The 22,413-nt window shown below is 45.0% G+C and overlaps 1 protein-coding gene across 3 annotated transcripts in view; it reads right to left on the reverse strand.

Moving 5' to 3' along the window:
• TCIRG1 (T cell immune regulator 1, ATPase H+ transporting V0 subunit a3) overlaps positions 1 to 22,413 on the reverse strand; it is a 200,584-nt gene that overhangs the window by 145,289 nt on the left and 32,882 nt on the right. For all 3 annotated transcript variants that reach the window (XM_069980778.1, XM_069980776.1, XM_069980777.1), the window contains exons 5-6: positions 19,310 to 19,395; positions 4,728 to 4,854 (exon numbers count right to left, since the gene is read on the reverse strand). In XM_069980778.1, coding sequence (XP_069836879.1) covers positions 4,728 to 4,854; positions 19,310 to 19,395 — 213 coding nt within the window. The remainder of the gene's footprint in view (positions 1 to 4,727; positions 4,855 to 19,309; positions 19,396 to 22,413) is intronic.

Below are 22,413 nucleotides of genomic sequence, written 5' to 3' on the forward strand. Positions count from 1 at the left end.
AAAATTCTTCTTTATCCGGAGTTCCCCTTTAACTATGTTTTGTGTTATGTTGTACAATTTTAGAGCTATTAAACACTTTCATTTTATCAGATTGATCCATAACATTATAGTTCTTCCTGACCATTGTGGTCCGAGGTAGAGTCCATGTTTTTCTTACGCATGAGAATCTAAGCAATTGTCCCAAATCCATTGACTTTTAAGCAACATTTGGAAATCAGTACGTCTACAAACTGCTAGAATATATCCATTGCAGAAAACATTTCTCTTAAAGACAAAAAAACATTTTGAGAACTGTTAAACTTTTTTTCTCCCTGATATCTGATTTATACCTATGACCAGGGTAGTCATAGCACAGATAAAGGAAAAGTCCAAGCCATTTTCATTATCTGGTAGGCGGCAGGAGCAGGGAAGAACATAACAATGAAGCACTGCTTACCTCTCTGCGTGCCCGCGATGTGCAGGCTTTGAGGCTTTTTCCCCCCGAGTTGTGATGTCGTCACGTTTCGGGGGAAAGTTTACATAAGGGCTGATGGACAGCCCTCTCAGCCGAGTGGACGTGTGTATCAACCTGGTTGGGGGCAGGTCTATAAACCGGGTTGTGATATTGGCTCTGTAAAATATCCCGGAGCTGCGATCCAGCGCTGGAGAGGCATGGGAAGAGGGAATTCTGGATAATTTGTTATTTTCTCACCTGCCCCTGGACTTTCACATTTTCTTCTTGTGGGTGGACTTCTCCTTTAACCTTGGCAAAACCAGGAAGTGAGCTGCACCAACCCCTTCTTTTTCTTTAGATGCAGTGCTAGGCTCTCAATTGATGCTGCCAAAGCTTTTTACAGCGTTTAATGGGAATTTCTGTGGGTGACCATGGACTGCATAGAATTTGGGGCATTAGGACAAGCAAATGGGGGTCTGTTTGACAGATTCGATTTAACTAAGGAGGACAAGGCAGGGACACTTTCTGCCTCCTCTATGACTTGCTATTGAGTTAAAGCTTTGATATGGTCCTTTAGAGAGATAGTGGCTTTCTCATGGAGAGGCAGCAAGGAAAAAATATCCCTGTACCCTGATGACATGTTGCTTTATACTAATAACTTTTACTAATTCATGAAACACAAAATGTCCATTATCAAGGGTTTTGGAGCCAAACCAGGTTAAACCATCAATTGGAAATAATCAGTTATTTTACCTCTCGCCTCTCCCTCACCATTTCTCCATGATCCTACAGCCTCAACTTTTTTTATTCTTGGACAGTGATAGTAGAGGATTACTGACAGGAACCATTTCTACTGCTTATACTTCCTGGGTAAACTGCTCACCTTATCTATTTTCTGCTTATTGCTTGAGACAAGTGGGCACAGGAGGTGGGTACTACGGATGACTTCCAATGGGATGAACTATTTTCACTTACTCCATTCCTCTCACTTTGTTATGCTCAAGGAAATCCCAAACTATGTTTAATCTACCAAATCTATAAAAACACATATAGGCTAGATAACATGGGACTTGGGGTCCTATTAGACTAAGCAATTTTTAACGATTAACGACTAACAAACGATTGCAAACAAAATTGTTTGTCGTTAACCTGAATTATTACATAGAATGATAGTCGTTAGTTACAACGGTTACTATGATCGTTTATTCCATCTGATCCCAGCAAAACAATGAACAATGTGCAATTACACTTAAAATTTGCTCCATTCCCAGGCTTATAGCGCTTTTATCCTTTGGTCTATGGAGCTGTGTGAGGTGTCATTTTTTGCGCCATGATGTGTTCTTTCTGTCGGTACCTTGATTGCACATATACGACTTTTTGATAACTTTTTATTACATTTACTCTGGATTTGATGCAACCAAAAATGCGCAATTTTGCACTTTGGAATTTTTTGGGCGCTGACGCCGTTCACCGTGCAAGATCAAGAATGTGATAATTTAATAGTTCGGGCGATTCTGTGCGCGGCGATACCAAATATATTTATTTATTTGTTTATATTTATAAAATGGGAAAAGGGGGGTGATTTGGACTTTTATAAGGGGAGGAGATTTTTTATTAATAAAAACACTTTTTTACTTTTTTTTTTTTACATAAACTAGAAGTCCCCCTGGGGGACTTGAATATACACAGCACTGATCTCTCATAGAGATCAATGCTGTGTATATACACAGCAAAGATCGATTACATTGGTCATAGATTGCTTTAGCCTGCTGCAGGCCACAGCAATCTATTGCCGAGTCGGGATCAGCGTTATTGCGATGCTGAGGCCCGGCACGGGCAGAAGAACGGATCTCCCCCCTGCGATCGCATCGCGGGGGGAGATCCGTCCCACTAGACACCAGCGATGTGAAATGTAAAGCACTTCAATGCAGCTGTCAGGTTTGACAGCTGCATTGAAGTGCTTAATTAGCCGGGGCTAATAGAGGCACTGCCCGGCCTGTAGATTGCTGAACACCCCCGCGGCACCATGACGTACCGAGTACATCATGGGTCGCTAAGGGGTTAATCTTGTGCTGGTTGGGGAAAAAAAAAGACACTAAGGGTACAAACCCACACACCGTATACAGTAGATACGCAACAAATATGCAGCAAATACGCAGCAGATTTGTTGGTACAGATTTAATGCTGTGTTCAGTTATTTAGATCTAATTTGCTGCGTTTTTGCTGCGTATCGCAGCAGTAAATACGCTGCGTATACGGTGTGTGGGTTTATACCCTAAGGGTACAAACACACACACCGTATACGCAGCAGATCTGCAGCAGATTTGATGCTGTGTTCAGTTATTTAGATCTAATCTGCTGCGTATTTGTTGCGTATTAGCTGCGTATTGCAGCAGTAAATACGCTGCATATATGCTGTTTGTGCTTATACCCTAAAGGCAGGAAGTCCAAGTCCTCTTTGTATTCACAGTGATTGATTAATGGATGTATTGAGCTGTGACACTCTGTACATGTGTTTGATATCTTTTTTTTTCAACCAGCACAAGACTAAAAATCTGCCTTCAAGGAACTAGACATTGATTTCAAGTATAGCTTTTTTTAAAGCATAATAAAAACTAAATAAATTAAAGAAGTCCCATGAAACTAAAAAGTGACAGGAAGACAGGGGGTGCAGTTACATATTAAAGTATGCTTACCAATCCAGTCTTGCTGACAGCTGCTGGCTCCAACAGCTGCTGGCTCCAACATCATGTACCTGGCTGATGGATTGCCTGCTCAGCCAATCAGTGATTGGGGCGAGACACTGCCCCAGTCACTGACTAACTGAGCAGGCAATGCATCAGCTGGGTCATGATGTGGCAGCTAGAGAAGTCAGGTATGTAACATACCAGGATTGTGTCCAGAAATTACATCCAGCGGTTGTCAGCGAGGCACAGGGACGGGTAAGAAAACTTTAGGTAAGGTGCAAACTTGCTTTATTTCACATCCTCTGTTGATTTCGATTTTGAAAGTTAAAACGACAGTGACACTTTAATGCAATGCAAATTAACCCCTAGGCGACCCTGGACGTACCCGTACGTCCAAGGCCGCCTCCATTTGTTCAGAGCGGGTCCGCGCTCTGAACCACCGCGGTCCTGAGTGCTGCTCGTAGAAGGGTTTACTAGCTGGAGCCCTGCTGTGGTCAGGCAGGGGTTAACTGACGTTGAATTAAAAAACAAAAAAAACAAAACAATTTAACTCAACTCACCTGTTACCCGTTCCCAGTTCTTCACAGAAGTCGGGTGTCGTCTTATACACATGGTATGGTCGCCACATACAGTGGGGGAGCTAAAAAACGTCCGCATCCCCACCGCATGCACCGACTCAAAACGATTAAACTCACCTGTGACCCATTTCTGCCAGCTGTGCGTCCTCCGTCACGTTCCCGGCGCAGGGAGTGTGCATCAGAGGTCCCCGAAGCTCTCCCAGCAGCCAAGCTCAGGGACGCTTGTCTGCCAGGAGAGCTTTGAGAGAATGGCAGAGGCGCTGGAAGTCCCCGAAGCCTCTGTCATACTCCCGAAGCTCTCCCGGCAGCCGAGTGTCTCATCAGAGACACTCGGCTGTTAGGAGAGCTTCGGAGACCTTCGGCGCAGGCAGTGTGCATCACACTGCCTCCGCCGGGAACGTGACGGGGGACACGCAGCTGGCAGAAATGGGTCACAGGTGAGTTTAATCGTTTTGAGTCGGTGCATGCGGTGGGGATGCGGACGTTTTTTAGCTCCCCCACTGTATGTGGCGACCATACCATGTGTATAAGACGACACCCGACTTCTGTGAAGATTTTTTGGGATTAAAAAGTAGTCTTATACGCCGAAAAATAAGGTATATGTGAAGAACCTGGCTGGAATGTATACACCACTGAAAACCTTACCAGCTGCTATCTATCTAAAAACGGTCTAGATCTAGGTCCTATACACTAATATATGTGCTGTGGTACTATTGTGGGAACTCTTGGTCTTATTTATACCAGTAAAACTATTTAATGTGTCTTGTACTATGCAATCTGCACTGCACATACTTTTGTGCATGCTATTTTCATGTATTTTATTGATTATAATTAAATTAAGTTTGCACAATTTTATTTCATATCGGCGTCTGTGAATAATTTTTGCAATTTTGGGGTATTTTTGAGAGAATTATCATCCATCATCAATGTCATTTGGGGCCTATACATGTCCTAACGTAGAGTCAGTTGCCTGGTGTAGGCTTTATAGCTCTTCTTCCACTGTAGACGAAAAGGTTAGAAGCAACTCACTGTTACAAGGTCCTCCATTGGTTCAGACATCTCTACAAAGTTGACAATTAAATATCCTCGACAGGCTCGCCATAACAGACGTTCAAAGGAATTCATACGCCATGGGTGAATGACTCCAGCCATGAAACTGAAATTAAATATTATACGTGAACACAAAATCTAAGTAAACTAAAAAGTGAAGACATTTTTCTTTTTCTTAAATTTTTAGTTTAAAAAACTACAATTGAAACCAGAAATTACATACATTACATAAAAGAGACACATGTGCATGTTTATCTCACTATCTGACATGAAATGATAATAAACTTTTCTCATTTTGGGTCAATAAGGATTACCAAACTTATTTATATTTGCCAAATGTCAGAATATAATGAGAAGATGAAAGAATTTTTCAAGGCATTTTTATTACTGTCTGTTTATAACTGAAAAGTTAAACGTTTACACACATTTTATTAGTATTTGGTACCATTACCCTTAAAGGGGTTATCCACCTAAGAGCAAAAAGATGGAATGCTAGCTGGTGTTAGCAGTGGCGCCGCAATGATGAGGCGACCTGAGTCGTCTGCCTCAGGCGGCGCCACCAGCTGTCATCATGGGGGCGGCATTCAGTGGCAGATTATAATATGGGCAGTTCGGGCGGCCGCCCACATTATAATCTGCCACTGATTGTACCATGTACCGGAGAACCCCGCGCCCGGACAGCATCTGTAATTAGATGCTGGGAGCGGGGGAGACTGTATTCATAAGCGCCGCGTTGTAATAAATCAGCCGTGCAGTGCAGTTACTACAGCGCGCCGCTTATGAATACAGTCTCCCCCGCTCCCAGCATCTAATTACAGATGCTGTTCGGGCGCGGGGGTCTCCGGTACTGGCATTCCACGTCCGTGATCCGTCAGGATCACGGAACGTGGGAATGCAGCCTTAGTCCCCGGGTGATGCGCGGCTGTCCCATCCTGTCCCCGGCAGCGCGTGCATCAGAGAGCTCCCCATGTGCCGGAAGTCACAGCCACAGGCGCACGGGGAGCTCTCTGATGCGCGCACTGTCGGGGACAGGACACCTCCGGCAGCCGCACATCAGCCGGGACCAGACCAGAGAGGCTCGACGTGGGAACGGAGGGTAGGTGAGTTATGTGCTGTTTTTGTTTTATCTGCTGTGCAGGGGGGGGGAACATATATAAGGGAGAGGGAAGAGGGGGACCATCTATAAGGGGGGGGGGGGAGAGGGGGACCATCTATAAGGGGGGGGGGAAGAGGGGGACCATCTATAAGGGGGGGGGAAAGAGGGGGACCATCTATAAGGGGGGGGGAGCATCTATAAGGGGGGGGAGCATCTATAAGGGGGGGGAGCATCTATAAGGGGGGGGAGCATCTATAAGGGGGGGGACCATCTATAAGGGGGGGAAGGGGACCATCTATAAGGGGGGGGAAGGGGACCATCTATAAGGGGGGAAGGGGACCATCTATAAGGGAGGGGGGAAAGAGGGGGATCATCTATAAGGGGGGGGGGGAAGAGGGGGACCATCTATGGGGGGGGACCATCTATAAGGGAGGGGGGAAAGAGGGGGACCATCTATAAGGGAGGGGAGAGGGGGACCATCTATAAAGGGGGGGAGAGGGGGACCATCTATAATGGGGGGGAAAGAGGGGGACCATCTATAAGGGGGGAAGGGGACCATCTATAAGGGGGGAAGGGGACCATCTATAAGGGGGGGGGGGAGAGGGGGACCATCTATAAGGAGGGGGGAAGAGGGGGACCATCTATGGGGGGGGAGGGGGACCATCTATAAGGGAGGGGGGAAAGAGGGGGACCATCTATAAGGGAGGGGAGAGGGGGACCATCTATAAGGGGGGGGGGAGAGGGGGACCATCTATAAGGGAGAGGGGACCATCTATAAGGGGGGGGACCATCTATAAGGGAGGGGGGAGAGGGGGACCATCTATAAGGGGGGGGAGAGGGGGACCATCTATAAGGGAGAGGGGACCATCTATAAGGGGGGGAAGAGGGGGACCATCTATAAGGGGGGGAAGAGGGGGACCATCTATAAGGGGGGGGGAGAGGGGGACCATTTATAAGGGGGGGGGGAAAGCAGGGGCGGTCTTGGCATTTCTGGGGCCCCAAGCAAAGTCATGTCTGGGCCCCCCCCCCCCTCGACACGCATTCCAAAACAATAGACCGCTGTGTGTTGCCCCCAGTAGTATATACCCCTTGTGCGCTACCGCCAGTAATATATACTCCTTGTGTGCTGCCCCCAATAGTATATACCCCTTGTGTCCTGCCCGCAGTAGTATATACCCCTTGTTTGCTTCCCCTAGTATATAGACCCCTGTGTGTTCCCCCAGTTATATATAGCCCCCCGTGTGCTCCCCCAGAAGTATATAGACCTCCTGTGTGCTGTCCCAGTTGTATAGAGACCCCCTGTGTGCTGCCCCCAGTTGTATATACCCCCTGTGTGCTCCCCCACTAGTATACAGGGCCCCCTGTGTGCTCCCTCAGGGGTATTTAGCCCCCCTGTGTGCTCCCCCACTTGGATATAGACCTCCTGTGTGCTCCCCTACTTGGATATAGACCCCTGTGTGCTCCTTCAGTAGTATATAAACCCCCTGTGTGGTTCCACCAGTAGTATATAGACCCTATGTGCCCCACCAGTATTATGTAGACCCCTTGTGTGCTGCCCCAGTAGTATACAGAACCCTGTGTGCTCCCCAGTTATATATAGACCACCTGTGTGCCTCACAAGTAGTATATAGACCCCCTGTATGTTCCCCCAGTAGTATATAGACCCCCTGTGTGCCCCACCAGTAGTATATAGATCCCTGTGTGCTCCCCCAGTAGTATATAGCCCCCCTGTGTGCTCCCCCACTTGGATATAGACCTCCTGTGTGCTCTCCAAGTTGTATATAGACCCCATTCTGCTGCCCCAAGTAGTATATAGACCCCCTGTGTGCTGCCCCCAGTAGTATATAGACCCCTCTGTGAAGCCCCAGTAGTCTATAGCCCCCCTGTGTGCTCCCCCTGTTATACAGTCCCCCTGTATGCTCCCCCCATTTATATAGACCCCCGATGTGCGCTCCCCCAGTTAAACAGACCCCTGTGTGCTCCCCCTCCCATATAGTATATAACACAATAAAACAAACACTTATATTCACCTGGGTCCCTGTGTCTCCTCTTCTCTTCACTCTTGTGGCCGCAGGAAGGGTTTTCCCTGCGATCACAAGAGGCCGCACTCCCCTTGTCCTGGCGCCGATGCTCCAGTGATGTCACTGGAGCGTCAGTGACATCACTCCCCCAGGCCGCACTCCCCTTGTCCTGGCGCCGATGCTCCAGTGATGTCACTGGAGGTGTCAGTGATGTCACTGGAGTGCCGGCACCACAAGGACAAAGCTGCCACCCTGCGGACAAAACCCTTCCTGCGGCCACAAGAGTGACTGATAGGAAGGGGGCCAATGTCTCCCGCCCTGTCAGTGCTGCTGCATGTAACTATGAGCGCTCATTACGAGTGCTCATAGTTACAGTTCAGGTGGCAGCAGCGAGTGGGGCAGCGGCCCTGTCCAGCGGTCTTGAGCACAAGAGCGGGGCGTGGGGGCCCCCCTGGATGTTGGGGGCCCCAAGCGATCGCTTGGGGTGCTTGGTGCCAAAGACCGCCACTGGGGGAAAGAGGGGGACCATCTATAAGGGGGGGAAGAGGGGGACCATCTATAAGGGGGGAAGAGGGGGACCATCTCCTAAAAGATCAGCACCCTCCTCTCCTGACATCCTCTGTGCTGCTGTGACTTCTCCTATAGGATTAGCACCCTCCTCTCCTGACATCCTCTGTGCTGCTGGGACCTCTCCTATAGGATTAGCCCCCTCCTCTCCTGACATCCTCTGTGCTGCTGGGACCTCTCCTATAGGATTAGCACCCTCCTCTCCTGACCTCCTCTGTGCTGCTGTGACCTCCCCTATAAGATCAGCCCCCTCCTCTCCTGACATCCTCTGTGCAGCAAGGGACCAAACATTATGTTTATTGTGGACAGCAGTGGGGGGGGGGGGGCAGTAGTAGTGGATTATAATGTGGGCGGATTTTTTTTTTTTTTTGGGGGGGGGGGGGGGGGACCGTCATCCTATAGTTCGCCTCGGGCAGCAGAGAGGCTAGAATCACCCCTGGGTGTTAGTCACCAAGTCCCCCTGAGCAGTCTCCTACATTTCTAGCTGCTGCCATTCCTGAGTTACACGTTTTTCTAAAAGCCGATCTATAATTTAAATACCAAACTAGATTTCCCACCATGCATCTCCCTGATTACACGCCCCCTTAGCTTTCTTTCCTGCCCACTGCGGTCATTATTATTGCACAGTAAGCACAGGACTGTACTTTTCACAGATTTTGTATCACATCACTTTAATATGTGTTCCATACTAGCTGATGTAGCAGAGCTGACGCGCACATGGTGTAGCTATGTGCTGCACAAAGGGCATCTGTTTGGCGGGGGTGGGGGGTGTAGTGTAAGCTTTGATCTCTGCTTGCTGACTGTGAATGAAAACATTGTAGTTCCATCCAGACTCTAAGAACACCTATAACACTAATAATATGCAGGAGCTGAGAAACCTGCATTCACTGACAGAAAGCGGATATAGAACTATACCTCTTCATATTACGGAAACCTAGGCTCAGTAACACATGTAAGTCTAGCAAAGCAGCACATGGGTATGGAGATGCGTCTGTGCCTGGCATCGGATGGATTCCCCAACAGGATGCTAATATAGAGACCACTCTGCTGCTCTCTATTATCAATCGGTGAGAAAGGATGTATGTATCAGAAAACAATGACTAAGGACCCAGTGGGGTCTGAAACATGTTAGTGTTTGTATGAATTAAAAATAAAGCATTAAAATATAATTGGGAGCTGGAGAGAATTCTTCTACTTTCTTCATTGTAAAATACCCCAGGATCCATGTATGATGGCTGGACATTCCCATCTTGTGTGTATAATTGTTTGTACAGATGAACTAGGAACCCTCAGGTATCTGAAAATAGCACCCAAGGATGAACCAGACTTGTGCAAGCCCACAATTCTCTTACTGATATCTTGGTTGATTTCTTTAGCCTTCCCCATAATGTTAGACAAAGCAGCAGTGTCTTTCAGGTGTGTCTTAAAGGGGTTATCCAGTGCTACAAAAACATGGCCAATTTCTTTCAGAGACAACACAACTCTTGTCTCCAGTTCAGGTGCAGTTTGCAATTAAGCTCCATTCACTTCAATGGAATTGAGCAGCAAAACCCCTGCCCAATCTGGAAACAAGAGTGGGGCTTCCTCTGGAATAAAGTGGCCATGTTTTTGTAGCGCTGCATAACCCCTTTAAAATACATCGACAGTTGTGTCTCTGACTCAGATGTTGCCAACAAATTTCCAAAGACATGACATCATTTTATGGTCTGTCTCAAATTGTTCAAAGGCATAGTAATGTTAGTCTTTGCACAAAAGAATAAGATGAAGTGCGGCAGCTGACCAAAATCAGTTAAAAGATGCTTTATTTGGACATAGAAGGCATCAATAGCAGGTACTATCCACAAATAAACAGAGCGACGTCCGTTTCACGTATAAAACGCTTCTTCTCTGCGATGCCTCCTATGTCCAAATAAAGCATCTTTTAACTGATTTTGGTGGGCTGCCGCACTTCATCTTATCCTTTTGTGCAAAGACTTGTACTGGACTGTTTTCTCAAGCTGAGCACCACCTACGGTAGAGTTACACAAACCAAGGTAGAGTCACGGTGATGTCCAAGTTTGGTTTCCTAAAACTGGGGACAGTGCCAGCATACCATCTTGTGTGAATCATAGTAATTTTAGTGTATGTAAACTTTTGGCTTTACAAAAAGTAAAACAAAATACCTTAACCCCTTAAGGACAGAGCCAATTTAGATTTTTGTGTTTTCCTTTTTTCCTCCTTGTGCTTAAAAGGCCATAGCACTTGCAATTTTTCACCTAGAAACCCACATGAGCCCTTATTTTTTGCGCCACTAATTGTACTTTGCAATGACAGGCTGATTTTTTTCATAAAGTTCACTGCAAAATCAGAAAAAAAAATAAATATGTAGTGAAATTGAAAAAAACAAAAAAACAAAACAACATTTAGTTTATTTAGGGGGTATTTGTTTTTATGCCCTTCGCCCTGGAGTAAAACTGATAGGTTCTATAGGTTCCTCAAGTCGTTACGATTACAACGATATGTAACATGTATAACTTTTATATAATGTGATGGCTTGTAAAAAATTCAAACCATTGTTAACAAATATATGTTCCCTAAAATCGCTCTATTCCCAGGCTTATAGCGCTTTTATCCTTTGGTCTATAGGGCTGTGTAAGGTGTTATTTTTTGCACTATGATGTGTTCTTTCTATCGGTACCTTGATTGCGCATATGCGACTTTTTGATAGCTTTTTATTACAATTTTTCTGGATTTGATGCGACCAAAAATGTGCAATTTTGCACTTTGGGATTTTTTGGCGCTTACGCCATTTACCGTGCGAGATCAGGAATGTGAGAAATTAATAGTTCGGGCGATTACACACGCGGCGATACCAAACATGTTTATTTATTTATTTTTATTTATAACATGGGGGTGATTCAAACTTTTATTAGGGGTGGGGGCTTTTTATTAACAACAACACTTTTTTTTTTTTTTTTTTTACACTTATACTAGAAGACTCCGTATATGCACACTGATCTCTCATTGAGATCTATGCTATATAGTTATACAGCATAGATCAATGAGATAGGCACTGGATTGCTTCTGGCTTCTCCAGCCGGAAGCAATCGAGTGCTGAGCCAGGATCAGCGCCATTACGGTGCAGACACCTGGTCGGTGCAGACGTGTGGATCGCTCCACCAGGACAACGTACCGGGGGGGCGATCCACCCCACTAGACACCAGGGATCCGCTGCAACTAGCAATCAGATGCAGCTGTCAACTTTGACAGCTGCTTCTGATTACTTGATTAGCAGGCACGTCGATTGGACAATGCCCGCTAATAGCTACATGTGGCAGTTCAGAGCGGGGTCGCCCGGCGGCCCCGCTGTGAACTCCCTTAACGACCGCAGGGTGTAAATATACGCCCTGTGTCGTTAAGGGGTTTTAATGATCACTCTCATTATTCTGGTATTTGACAAATATAAACAATTATAGTAATCCTAAGTGAACTAAAATGGTAAGGTTTACACTAGAGAGGTTTCAAATAACCCCAACATCCATTTACTCTCAACCAGACTGTAAACTTACCCTGTCTAGACGTATATTGACTGTGGACAATCAGGGTCGCATCTGCCATGAGGACTTTACCTCAGACAGCAGATCATGTCCCTTGAGAGAGCGGCACCAGCCGCCCCTGCACAGCGAGTGTCTGCTCACTCCACAAATATTCCCTAGCACGCTACACTGATATTGTACCGCTTAAAGCAATATGTCTGCGGAAGCTGGGACTCCAGCCTGGTACCAGACTCCCTGCTTCTGCACAATAAAGGCGCCCCTGCTGTCAGCTGTGTCTGTGCCTTATAAGAGTGCAGACACAGCTAACAGGAGGCATAGACCAGTGAGCAATAAGCTCTCTGCTCTGTGTCATTCACTTCTAGTTTGCAGGCTGTGTTAGGCCTGCGATCTAGAAGTGATCTGGAGCAGCCAGTATTGTCTCCAGTACTAGTACTGTTAGATCATTAACCCCTTAGCGACCCATGACGTATCTGATACGTCATGGTGCCGCTCGGGGTGTTCAGAGCGGGGTCCCGCCGGGACCGCGCTCTGAACGGCGCTAATCCCGGCTGACACGTGCAGCCGGGCAGTGCCTCTATTAGCCGGCGCGGGTCCCGTTGCCCCGCCGGCTAATTAAGCCTCTAAGTGCAGCTGTCAAACCTGACAGCTGCACTTAGAGGCACTGCGCCGCACGTCCCTGGTGTCTAGTGGGACGGATCTCCCCCCCGCGATGCGATCGCGGGGGGGGGGGGGGGGGGAGATCCGTTCTTCTGCCCGTGCCGGGCCTCAGCGTCGGAATGACGCTGATCCCGGCTCGGCAATAGATTGCTATGGCCTGCAGCAGGCCATAGTAATCTATGACCGATCTAATCGATCTTTGCTCTATGAGAGATCAGTGCTGTCTATATACAAGTCCCCCAGGGGGGCTTCTAGTTACAGTAAAAAAAAAAGTAAAAAAGTGTTTTTATTAATAAAAAATCCCCTCCCCTAATAAAAGTCCAAATCACCCCCCTTTTCCCATTTTATAAATATAAATTAATAAATAAATAAACATATTTAGTATCGCCGCGCGCGTAATCGCCCGAACTATTAATTAATCACATTCCTGATCTCGCACGGTAAACGGCGTCAGCGCAAAAAAATTCCAAAGTGCAAAATTGTGCATTTTTGGTCGCATCAAATCCAGAAAAAATGTAATAAAAAACAATCAAAAAGTCGTATATGCGCAATCAAGGTACCGATAGAAAGAACACATCATGGCGCAAAAACTGACACCTCACACAGCCCCATAGACCAAAGGATAAAAGCGCTATAAGCCTGGGAATGGAGCGATTTTAAGGAACATATATTTGTTAACAATGGTTTGAATTTTTTACAGGCCATCCGATACAATATAAGTTATACATGTTATATATCATAGTAATCGTAACGACTTGAGGAACATGCATAACAAGTCAGTTTTACCATAGGACGGACGGCGTAAATGCAAAACTCCCCGAAATCAAAACAAATTCGTTTTCTTTTTCAATTTGACAGCGCAAATGATTTTTTTCCGGTTTCGCAGCATATGTTATGGAAAAATAATGCCTGTCATTGCAAAGTACAATTGGTTTCGCAAAAAATAAGCGCTCATATACGTCTCTAGGTGAAAAAATGCAAGCGCTATGGACTTTTAAACTTAAAATGGAATAAGCAAAAGCGCAAAAACGAAAATAGGCTTTGACCTTAAGGGGTTAAAGAGTCACTGTTGAGAATTTTTTTTTTTTTTTGCAGAAATCAATAGTCCAGGTGATTTTAACAAACTTTGTAATTGGGTTTATTAGCCGAAAAATTTATTTTTATCATGAAAAAGCAGTTTGAAGCTCTCCTCCGGTCTTCACTGTTCTATTATGGAGAGAGGGAAATCAAACACCGAAACAGGACAACAAAGAGTTAATCTACAAATACATCACCTGATATTTCCTCTGACAGTCGGCACTGACCTCTCTGACCTCTGAAAACAATGTCACACAGCTCTGTGTTTGTGTAATCCTTTGTTCTACGCTCTCTGCTGCCGGCTAACTCCCTCCTCCCTCCTTCCCCTCTCTATAGAACAGATACAGGTTGTGTCTGATGCAACAAGTCATAATTTCCTGATATTTTGCAGTGGATGACAGAAAGGAGGGAGGGGGACCTGGGAAAAGGTCCACAAAGGGCGTTGGAGGGTGAGGTGCAGAGGATGTATTAATGGGGGATGGTGCTCCCTGGAGGTGCAAATGGTCTGAGTGCAGGATTGTTTACAGGCAATTTAGCCATTTGATATATTGTTGCATATACTCAGTACCATTGATTTACAAACAAGCACTTTGCACTTTATGGTATATGAATTGAACCAATTGGAAATCCACTAATTTATCTACTTTTGTTTCCTCCGGGTTTTTGTGTAATACAATAGGATTGAAAGTGTATGTTGTTACGATCCCCTGCACCTATTGTTTTTAAACCCTTAAGCTGGGTTCACACACTGTATACTTCAGGCAGTATTTGGTCCTCAAGTCAGGTCCTCATAGCAACCAAAACCAGGAGTGGATTGAAAACACAGAAAGGCTCTGTTCACACAATGTTGAAATTGAGTGGATGGCCGTCATATAACGGTAAATAACTGCCATTATTTCAATATAACAGCCGTTGTTTTAAAATAACAGCAAAAATTTGCCATTAAATGACGGCCATCCACTCAATTACAACATTATGTGAACATAGCCTTTATGTGTTTTCAATCCACTCCTGGTTTTGGTTGCTATACAGCCTCACAAATACAGCCTCAAATATACATAGTGTGAACCCAGCCTTAAGGTCAAAGCCAATTTTCGTTTTTGCGCTTTTGCTTTTTCCATTTTATGTTTAAAAGTCCATAGCGCTTGCATTTTTTCACCTAGAGACGTATATGAGCGCTTATTTTTTGCGAAACCAATTGTACTTTGTACTGACAGGTATTATTTTTCCATAAGATATGCTGCGAAACCGGAAAAAAATCATTTGCGCTGTCAAATTGAAAAAAAAAAAAAACGAATTTGTTTTGATTTCGGGGAGTTTTGCATTTACGCCGTTCGCCCTATGGTAAAACTGACTTGTTATGCATGTTCCTCAAGTTGTTACGATTACAATGATATGTAACATGTATAACTTTTATATTATGTGATGGCCTGTAAAAAATTCAAACCATTGTTAACAAATATATGTTCCTTAAAATCGCTCCATTCCCAGGCTTATAGCACTTTTATCCTTTGGTCTATGGGGCTGTGTGAGGTGTCATTTTTTGCGCCATGATGCGTTCTTTCTATCGGCACCTTGACTGCGCAAATACGACTTTTTCATCGCTTTTTATTCCATTTTTTCTGGATTTGATGCGACCAAAAATGCGCACTTTTGCACTTTGGAATTTTTTGGCGCTGACGCCATTTACTGTGCGAGATCAGGAATGTGATTAATTTATAGTTCGGGCGATTACGTGCGCGGCGATACCAAACATGTTTATTTATTTATTAATTTATATTTATAAAATGGGAAAGGGGGGGTGATTTGGACTTTTATTAGGGGAGGGGTTTTTTCTATTAATTAAAACACATTTTTACTTTTTTTTTTACATAATCTAGAAGCCCGCCTGGGGGACTTGTATATAGACAGCACTGATCCCTCATAGAGATCAATGCTGTGTATATACACAGCAAAGATCATTGTAATCGGTGATAGATTGCTATGGCCTGCTGCAGGCCATAGCAATCTATTGCCGAGCCGGGATCAGCGTCATTCCGACGCTGAGACCCGGGCCGGCCAGAAGAACGGATCTCCCCCCCCCCTCCCCCACGATCGCATCGCGGGGGGAAGATCCGTGCCACTAGACACCAGGGACGTGCAGTACAAAGCACTTCAATGCAGCTGTCAGGTTTGACAGCTGCATTGAAGTGCTTAATTAGCCGGCGCGGGTCCCGGCTAATAGAGGCACTGCCCGGCGGGACCCCGTTCTGAACACCCCCCGCGGCACCATGACGTACCAGGTACGTCATGGGACGCTAAGGGGTTAATTATCCTTTGTGTATATGTTGTTTTTATGGGATTACTTTGGGATTCATGAATTAATAAAGAATTTACGTTCTGGTTATAGCAATTTGGTTATGACAATTGCTTGATTTAAAATGATAAAGGTTTTTTTTTCTTTGGTAGTGTTTTTAAATGCAGATAATGGCATATTTGCCTAATAAACCCAATTATAAAGTTTCTTAAAGGAGACCTGTCACCCCCCGTGCCAGGGGTGACAGGCTCCCGACCCCAGCTAGATCCCCTTATACTGACCTTATCTCGCCAAGTCCCGGGACTGAGATATCCTGGTCAGAAGCCGGCACGCGCGCTGTGGAGATAGGCCCGGCATCCATAGAGAATGAATGGAGCTGGACTCATCTCTGTAGCGCGCGCATGTCTCCATTCATTCTCTATGGATGCCGGATCTATCTTCACAGCGCGCGCGCCGACTTCTGACCAGGATATCTGCATCCTGCGACCGGCTCCGGGAGCGGGACTTTGCGAGATGAGGTCAGTATAAGGCTGCATTCCCACGTTCCGTGATCCTGACAGATCACGGACGTGGAATGCATGTACCGGAGTCCCCCCGCGCCCGGACAGCATCTGTAATTAGATGCTGGGAGCGGGGGAGACTGTATTCATAAGCGCCGCGCTATAGTAATAGCACCGTGCAGCTGATTCATTACAGCACGGCGCTTATGAATACAGACTCCCCCGCTGCCAGCATCTAATTACAGATGCTGTCCGGGCGCGGGGGGACCCCGGTACATGCATTCCACGTCTGTGATCCGTCAGGATCACGGAACGTGGGAATGTAGCCTAAGGGGAACTAACTGGGGGTCGGGGGCATGTCACCCCAGCACGGGGGGTGACAGGTCCTATTTAAAATCGCCTGGACTATTGATTTCTGCGGAAAAAAATTCACGACAGTGACTCTTTAAAGCAGTGTAGTGGTAGTCACTAGGTGGAGGTGATGATATGTGATCACTCTGTGGCGTATTATTTGGTGTTTATATGATGTTGATATCAGTATAGTGGGCTTTGTTCAGGAGCAGTATGATGGCAATATGTATAGTGATTATGTCTCATGTAAAATTTCCTTACTTTGATTTTCAGAGGGGGGGGGGGGAGCGCTATTTAAGTTCTTGCCTCAGGAAGCATAAAACATGGAATCGGCCAGGTGGACAATAATCAAATCATGAATATGGGGATTGTTTTTGTTGTTACTTTATGTGGCCAACTATTGAGTACATCTATGATCTAATTGTTTGATTACATATTCTTTTTTCTAATGACTCTCCACCTCCACAAGGTTCATTTATTTTTTTAAATAACCTTAATTTCTATATTGTTTCCACATTACATTTTTCCATTTTTTTTACATTTTTAAATTTTTCTTTTTTTCAATTCTACCATTTTTTGTATTTTTCCTTTCAATAATTTTTTTGATATTTTAATTTTTTTTTCCCTTTTGCAACTACATTTTTCATCTACTGTTATTTTATTACAATATGACATACCCTATACGGTACATTCTACCTGATATTAGTCTGCCTGTCTCCAATGTAAATAGATTTGTAATCATTTAAGTGTGTCTAGCCTTGAGGACCTTTTGCACATATTTTAGTTCGGCATTTAGTTTTAGTTTAGTTTCTTTGTTTGCTTTCAGGGGTATATGAAAGTTTTAGGTTAAACTCGCCAGATACCTCTATCTTTCTTAGCATTTGACCTCACACTACTCTTTGGTTGACAAAATTTAGGTCTTAAGTAATATTTGTCCAATCTACATAATATGGATACCCAATTCATGTATAATGTCCCTATTAATTCTTTAAAATAGGCTTTAAGGCTTGTGTACATTTACATGTTTTAGGGTGCAAATCAGAGGTAATATTGGTTAAGGGGGTGTGGCTGATCCCGGGCCAAGACAGGCAGGGGCCCCACTGAAAACTATACCAGTAGCCGACAGCCTTAACACACGTGTATTGGCCCTAGTGGTCCCTACAGCCAGCTTTAAGTGCTGCACTTGGACATTTACCAGTATGCACTCATAAGGAGCACATAAAAGTAAATGCCATTGTGTGATTGACAAAGCAAGAAGCCATTGTCTCCCTGCCATGCCAACCACTCTTCTGGCCGCAGGCAGCATTCTGCCTCCAGTCACAAGAGACCACTCTTCCCCAGTGCTCTTGCATACAAGTGATGTCACACAGTGGAAAAGACAGAGGCGATAGAGGCAATGGCGGAAGACTGAAGTGCTGGAGGCATGCCTGCAGGGGGGGTAGAAGGCTAAATATTGGGAGGATATTCAAAGTGGAGGATGAGGATGCCATCTATGGGGTGGTTTGGGGAGGGCGTGCTGGCTAACTGACAGGAAGGTGTGGACCCTAAGTTACAGACAGCACTACAGACATGCATCTGTAGCTGCCCACAATTGCACAAACCCATTCATAGGTCAATGGTGATCCATGCCACAATTACGGTCCATACTAGGGTCAGTCTGCATTTAGAAATTACCAATGTGTAAACCTGACCTAAGTAGTGAGGTCAGTTTTTTTTAACCTCATTCAAAGCTTTCACTACTTTCAAAGCTAGCACTGAAATTTGAGCTATGAACAGCTCAAGAAAGAACCTTGTACTTTTACGACCATAAAAATTTAACTGAATGGTATTTAGCAGCCATGTTTCCACGGAGTTTACTGCTAGCTCTTTTTTATTTATTTTTTTAATTTGTGTTTTAGGCTATGTTCACACTATGTAAGTTTCTCTGAAGTCACGGCCGTTGTTGCAACGGCTATGATCTCTGCGGTACTTACGTAGTGCTGCAGGCTGAGGGAATCCCGGCCGGAGCGTATACAAATGGTATACACTCCGGCCGGGATCATTAGCGGCGCCGCAAGAAACTGACATGTCGGCCGGGTTGATCTTTTCAGATACTGGCTGATCTTTTCCAAGATTATTGAAAACACAAGGAAATATCTACTTTTTGTTTTTTTTAAAGGTACACATTACAATATGTAGTTTTTGCACAATAGGAGCTTTTAAGAATTTAAAATCTTTACATAATTACATAGTGGGATGGAAAGAGACACATTTTCATTAAGTTCAACTAAGAGAGCAGATGGATGGAAAAATTCTACATTTCTACATACGTATTACTGTTATTTTGTTCTGATCCCTATCACAGGCCCATAAGGATATAAGGTACAACTTAAGCCGGTTATCCTGTCAGCACATTTTTTACAGTGGTAGGAAACCATTTTTTTTTTTTGGTGTCGACACTAGATGCTACTTCTAACTCACCTAACTCGAAGGTCTTGTCTGGAGGCTACTGTAGGGTCAATCAAAGGGTCAGTATCCACTCGTTCTCTCCAAGACTCAGACTCTGGCTATTAAAAAAAAAAAAAAAACAAGAGTTATATTCACAAACAAATAAATATATAAACAAAAATTAAATACTAGAAAAGGAGAAGAGGTAGTGGGGCTCTCTATAGAAATGAAACTGAGGTCAATGGTCGACCCTGTACTAGGGGTATGAGGCTTAAAAACTAAAAATAAAGGAGTGTGACCAATCCTCAAAGGTGCATCAGAAAAAATTACATATATATTTATTTTCAATAAAATAAAGAGATTAAGATGTATTCAGTGGTTAAGATTTAAACAAATGAAATACAAAATATATAAAAACATACAAGAAAATGTACAATTTTAGCATAAAAGTGATGTAACCACTGGGCCCAGATGGTGTATCAATTTGTGTTAGTAGGCTGGTATTGCAATACGGGCAGCTGTTATGCAAATAGTACATGGATCGTACTCTATTCAAATATATCCATTCATCTTATAGGTATATCACATGTGTTAATTTGTTTCGTTAGTATATGGAATGTCCCGGTGGAGTACAACACCTCACACCGGTTCAGGATTGCAGCGATAACGGGCAAGTATACCTTCTGACCGGTCAGATGTTCTGTGACCTTTAGTGCGCCAGATGCCGTTCTGCCTTACAGAGTCGCAGTCTTGTGCAATCGATGTAGACAAGAGTGTAGAGGCCGTGCCGTTCTCAGGTTCACAATTGCTGGATCGCAGTTGCTAGATTGTTGGACTCTGTGAGGCCGCGCTGTATGCAGCGGTGTTCTGGTTAGTGGCTGCTGCAAGTGGGAGTTGCACTGAGATGAGCAGTGCCGAGCTCCGTGCTGCGCGGGAAGTCTTCCTGTCAATCACAGGGTAAGCAGTCTTTCGCCGGTATGGTATTCCGGACAGAGTGAATGAATGTGAAATATGGAATATAGAATGTTGTATGGCAGTTTTCTAGACGCGTTTCAAGGCAAGCCAGGGCCTCTTCCTCAGTAGCTATTACAGACCATGCGGTATCGGTCCGTTTTATAAGAGATCATTTTTCAAAAGATGTTTTACATTTTTTTGTGTACTTTATTGAATGGTATGATAATTTTGGACACATTGTCAGTTTTGGCTTCTCTTGTTCTTATTTGGAAAAATTCTTCTCTATTCTGTTGACGTATTGTGTTCAGGGATTTAGTAAGTAATTCCTTTGGATAGTTTTTCTCAGTGAACTTTTTTGTTCTTGGGCTTCTCAGTTTTTCTAAGTGAACTTTTAAGTTCTTGGGCTTCCATCTCAAACTGACTGGTGTAAGTGCAATTTCTCTTAAGGCGACGGTACTGACTAGCAGTAATGTTCAGCAGCCATCTTGGCAGATGGCAGCTTGAGAAGAGAATAAAACTGTTCTTGGATGTGGGTTTATGATAGGTGCTGCACACAAGTTTGGGATAGTCGACAGTTATCAGCAAATCCAAAAATTCTACCCTTTGGTGACTGATAGATGGTGTGAGTGTAATGTTATAGTTATTGTTGTTGAGGTGTGAAACGAAGGATTCGAGGTCGACCACCGACCCGCGCCGAATGAGAACGATGTCATCGATATACCTTCTCCATAGCACCAGATCCGCTCCCAGCCTGGGCATGATGGTGTGTTCCTCCCACATGGCCATGAAGAGGTTGGCATAGCTGGGAGCGAATCTGGTGCCCATGGCGTTACCAGTGGTCTGCAGGTAGTGGTCTCCCTCGAAAAAGAAATAGTTATGGGTTAGAATGTATTGTATTGTTTTCGATAATATCTTCCATTTTACTTGATTTTATCTCATTTTATCTACATTTATGAAACATCAACTATTATCTTTTAATAACATGACAACGCGAGTCTAGGAGTGGACGTGTGGTATTGTAACAGGACATCCTAATAACATTAGCAGGTCACCTGCTGTGGGAGGAGGAGCATGAAGCGTGAGTGAGCGTCACGCTGCCTAGCAGGACCGTGGCGTGTATGGATTCCCTCTCCTTGTGTTTGATGGGCTAGGGAACCACGAGGGCGGCTATCGCGAGAAAGGTGTGCGGGCTTACAGGTACGAATCTCCTGAGAGCTGAGTCGGCGCTTGTGGAGTTGAGAGCGGTGCCGCTCCGGTGTCAATAGTGCCGCGGGCGGGAGCGGAAGACGAGTTGGAGTGAGAGGCTCGGTGCAGCATCCGCAGTAAGGAGATTGAAAGCTGCGGGACTCGTGCAGGCTTGCCGGGCTCCCTGTGAGTGCAACAGCTCGGAACTGAAAAGTCAGCGGAAGCCTCCGGAGGTGAAGGGCTGCCGGTATCTGGGACGCGGTCGGCACTAGCGAGAGCGGTGTTTCACGGCGGCCACAAGCAGGTGGTCCGGGAAGCTAACGGAGGTCTCTGGCGTAGAGGTGGACGTACACCGCACTGTCCGAGGGAGTGGAGTGAGCAAGTCTCCTAGGAGAAGTTCGCATGAGAGGTGCTGGGCATCGGCTCATAGGAGGGTAACTAACGGTATCCGTGACATAACCCAGACCCTGAGAGCTGTGCCTGAAAGAGAGCCCCAATGTTTGGTTTAGTAGCCGCTTGCCTTAATTCATACTAACTTTTTTTCAGTTAAAAACTGCGAGTGACTGAGTAACTGCGGTAGTATCCCTGAACCGGCAGAGTATGCAATGTACTAATGTACTAACCTGTTAATTATTGGAGTATGGCTTTCTAATTGAACATCAGAACTGTATGATAAATGCCCTAACAGCAGGATATTGTCATGGATTAACACAGAGGACGTTTTTTTCCATTGCAGTGACTTCTCCCTGAAATATGATGAACTTAAACCCCTTTTAGAGTTTGAGACACTGTTTTCCCTCCTTCTTAAGGTTTATGGATAAGGTCCCTTTGCAGTGTCTTTCCATGAACTGATGAACTAAGTGCATTGCATAGATGAATATCCAAGTACATGTTCAGACAGGACTAAGGGAGTGCGTTTTCTCTACTCTTTTTTTCCTTTTTTTTGCGTTCTATATGCCTTTCCTTCTCTTCTACCTTTCATGCTTTATAGAAATATT

The sequence above is a fragment of the Dendropsophus ebraccatus genome, chromosome 8 (genome assembly GCF_027789765.1).
Source record: "Dendropsophus ebraccatus isolate aDenEbr1 chromosome 8, aDenEbr1.pat, whole genome shotgun sequence".
NCBI classification, from domain to species: Eukaryota; Metazoa; Chordata; class Amphibia; order Anura; family Hylidae; genus Dendropsophus; species Dendropsophus ebraccatus.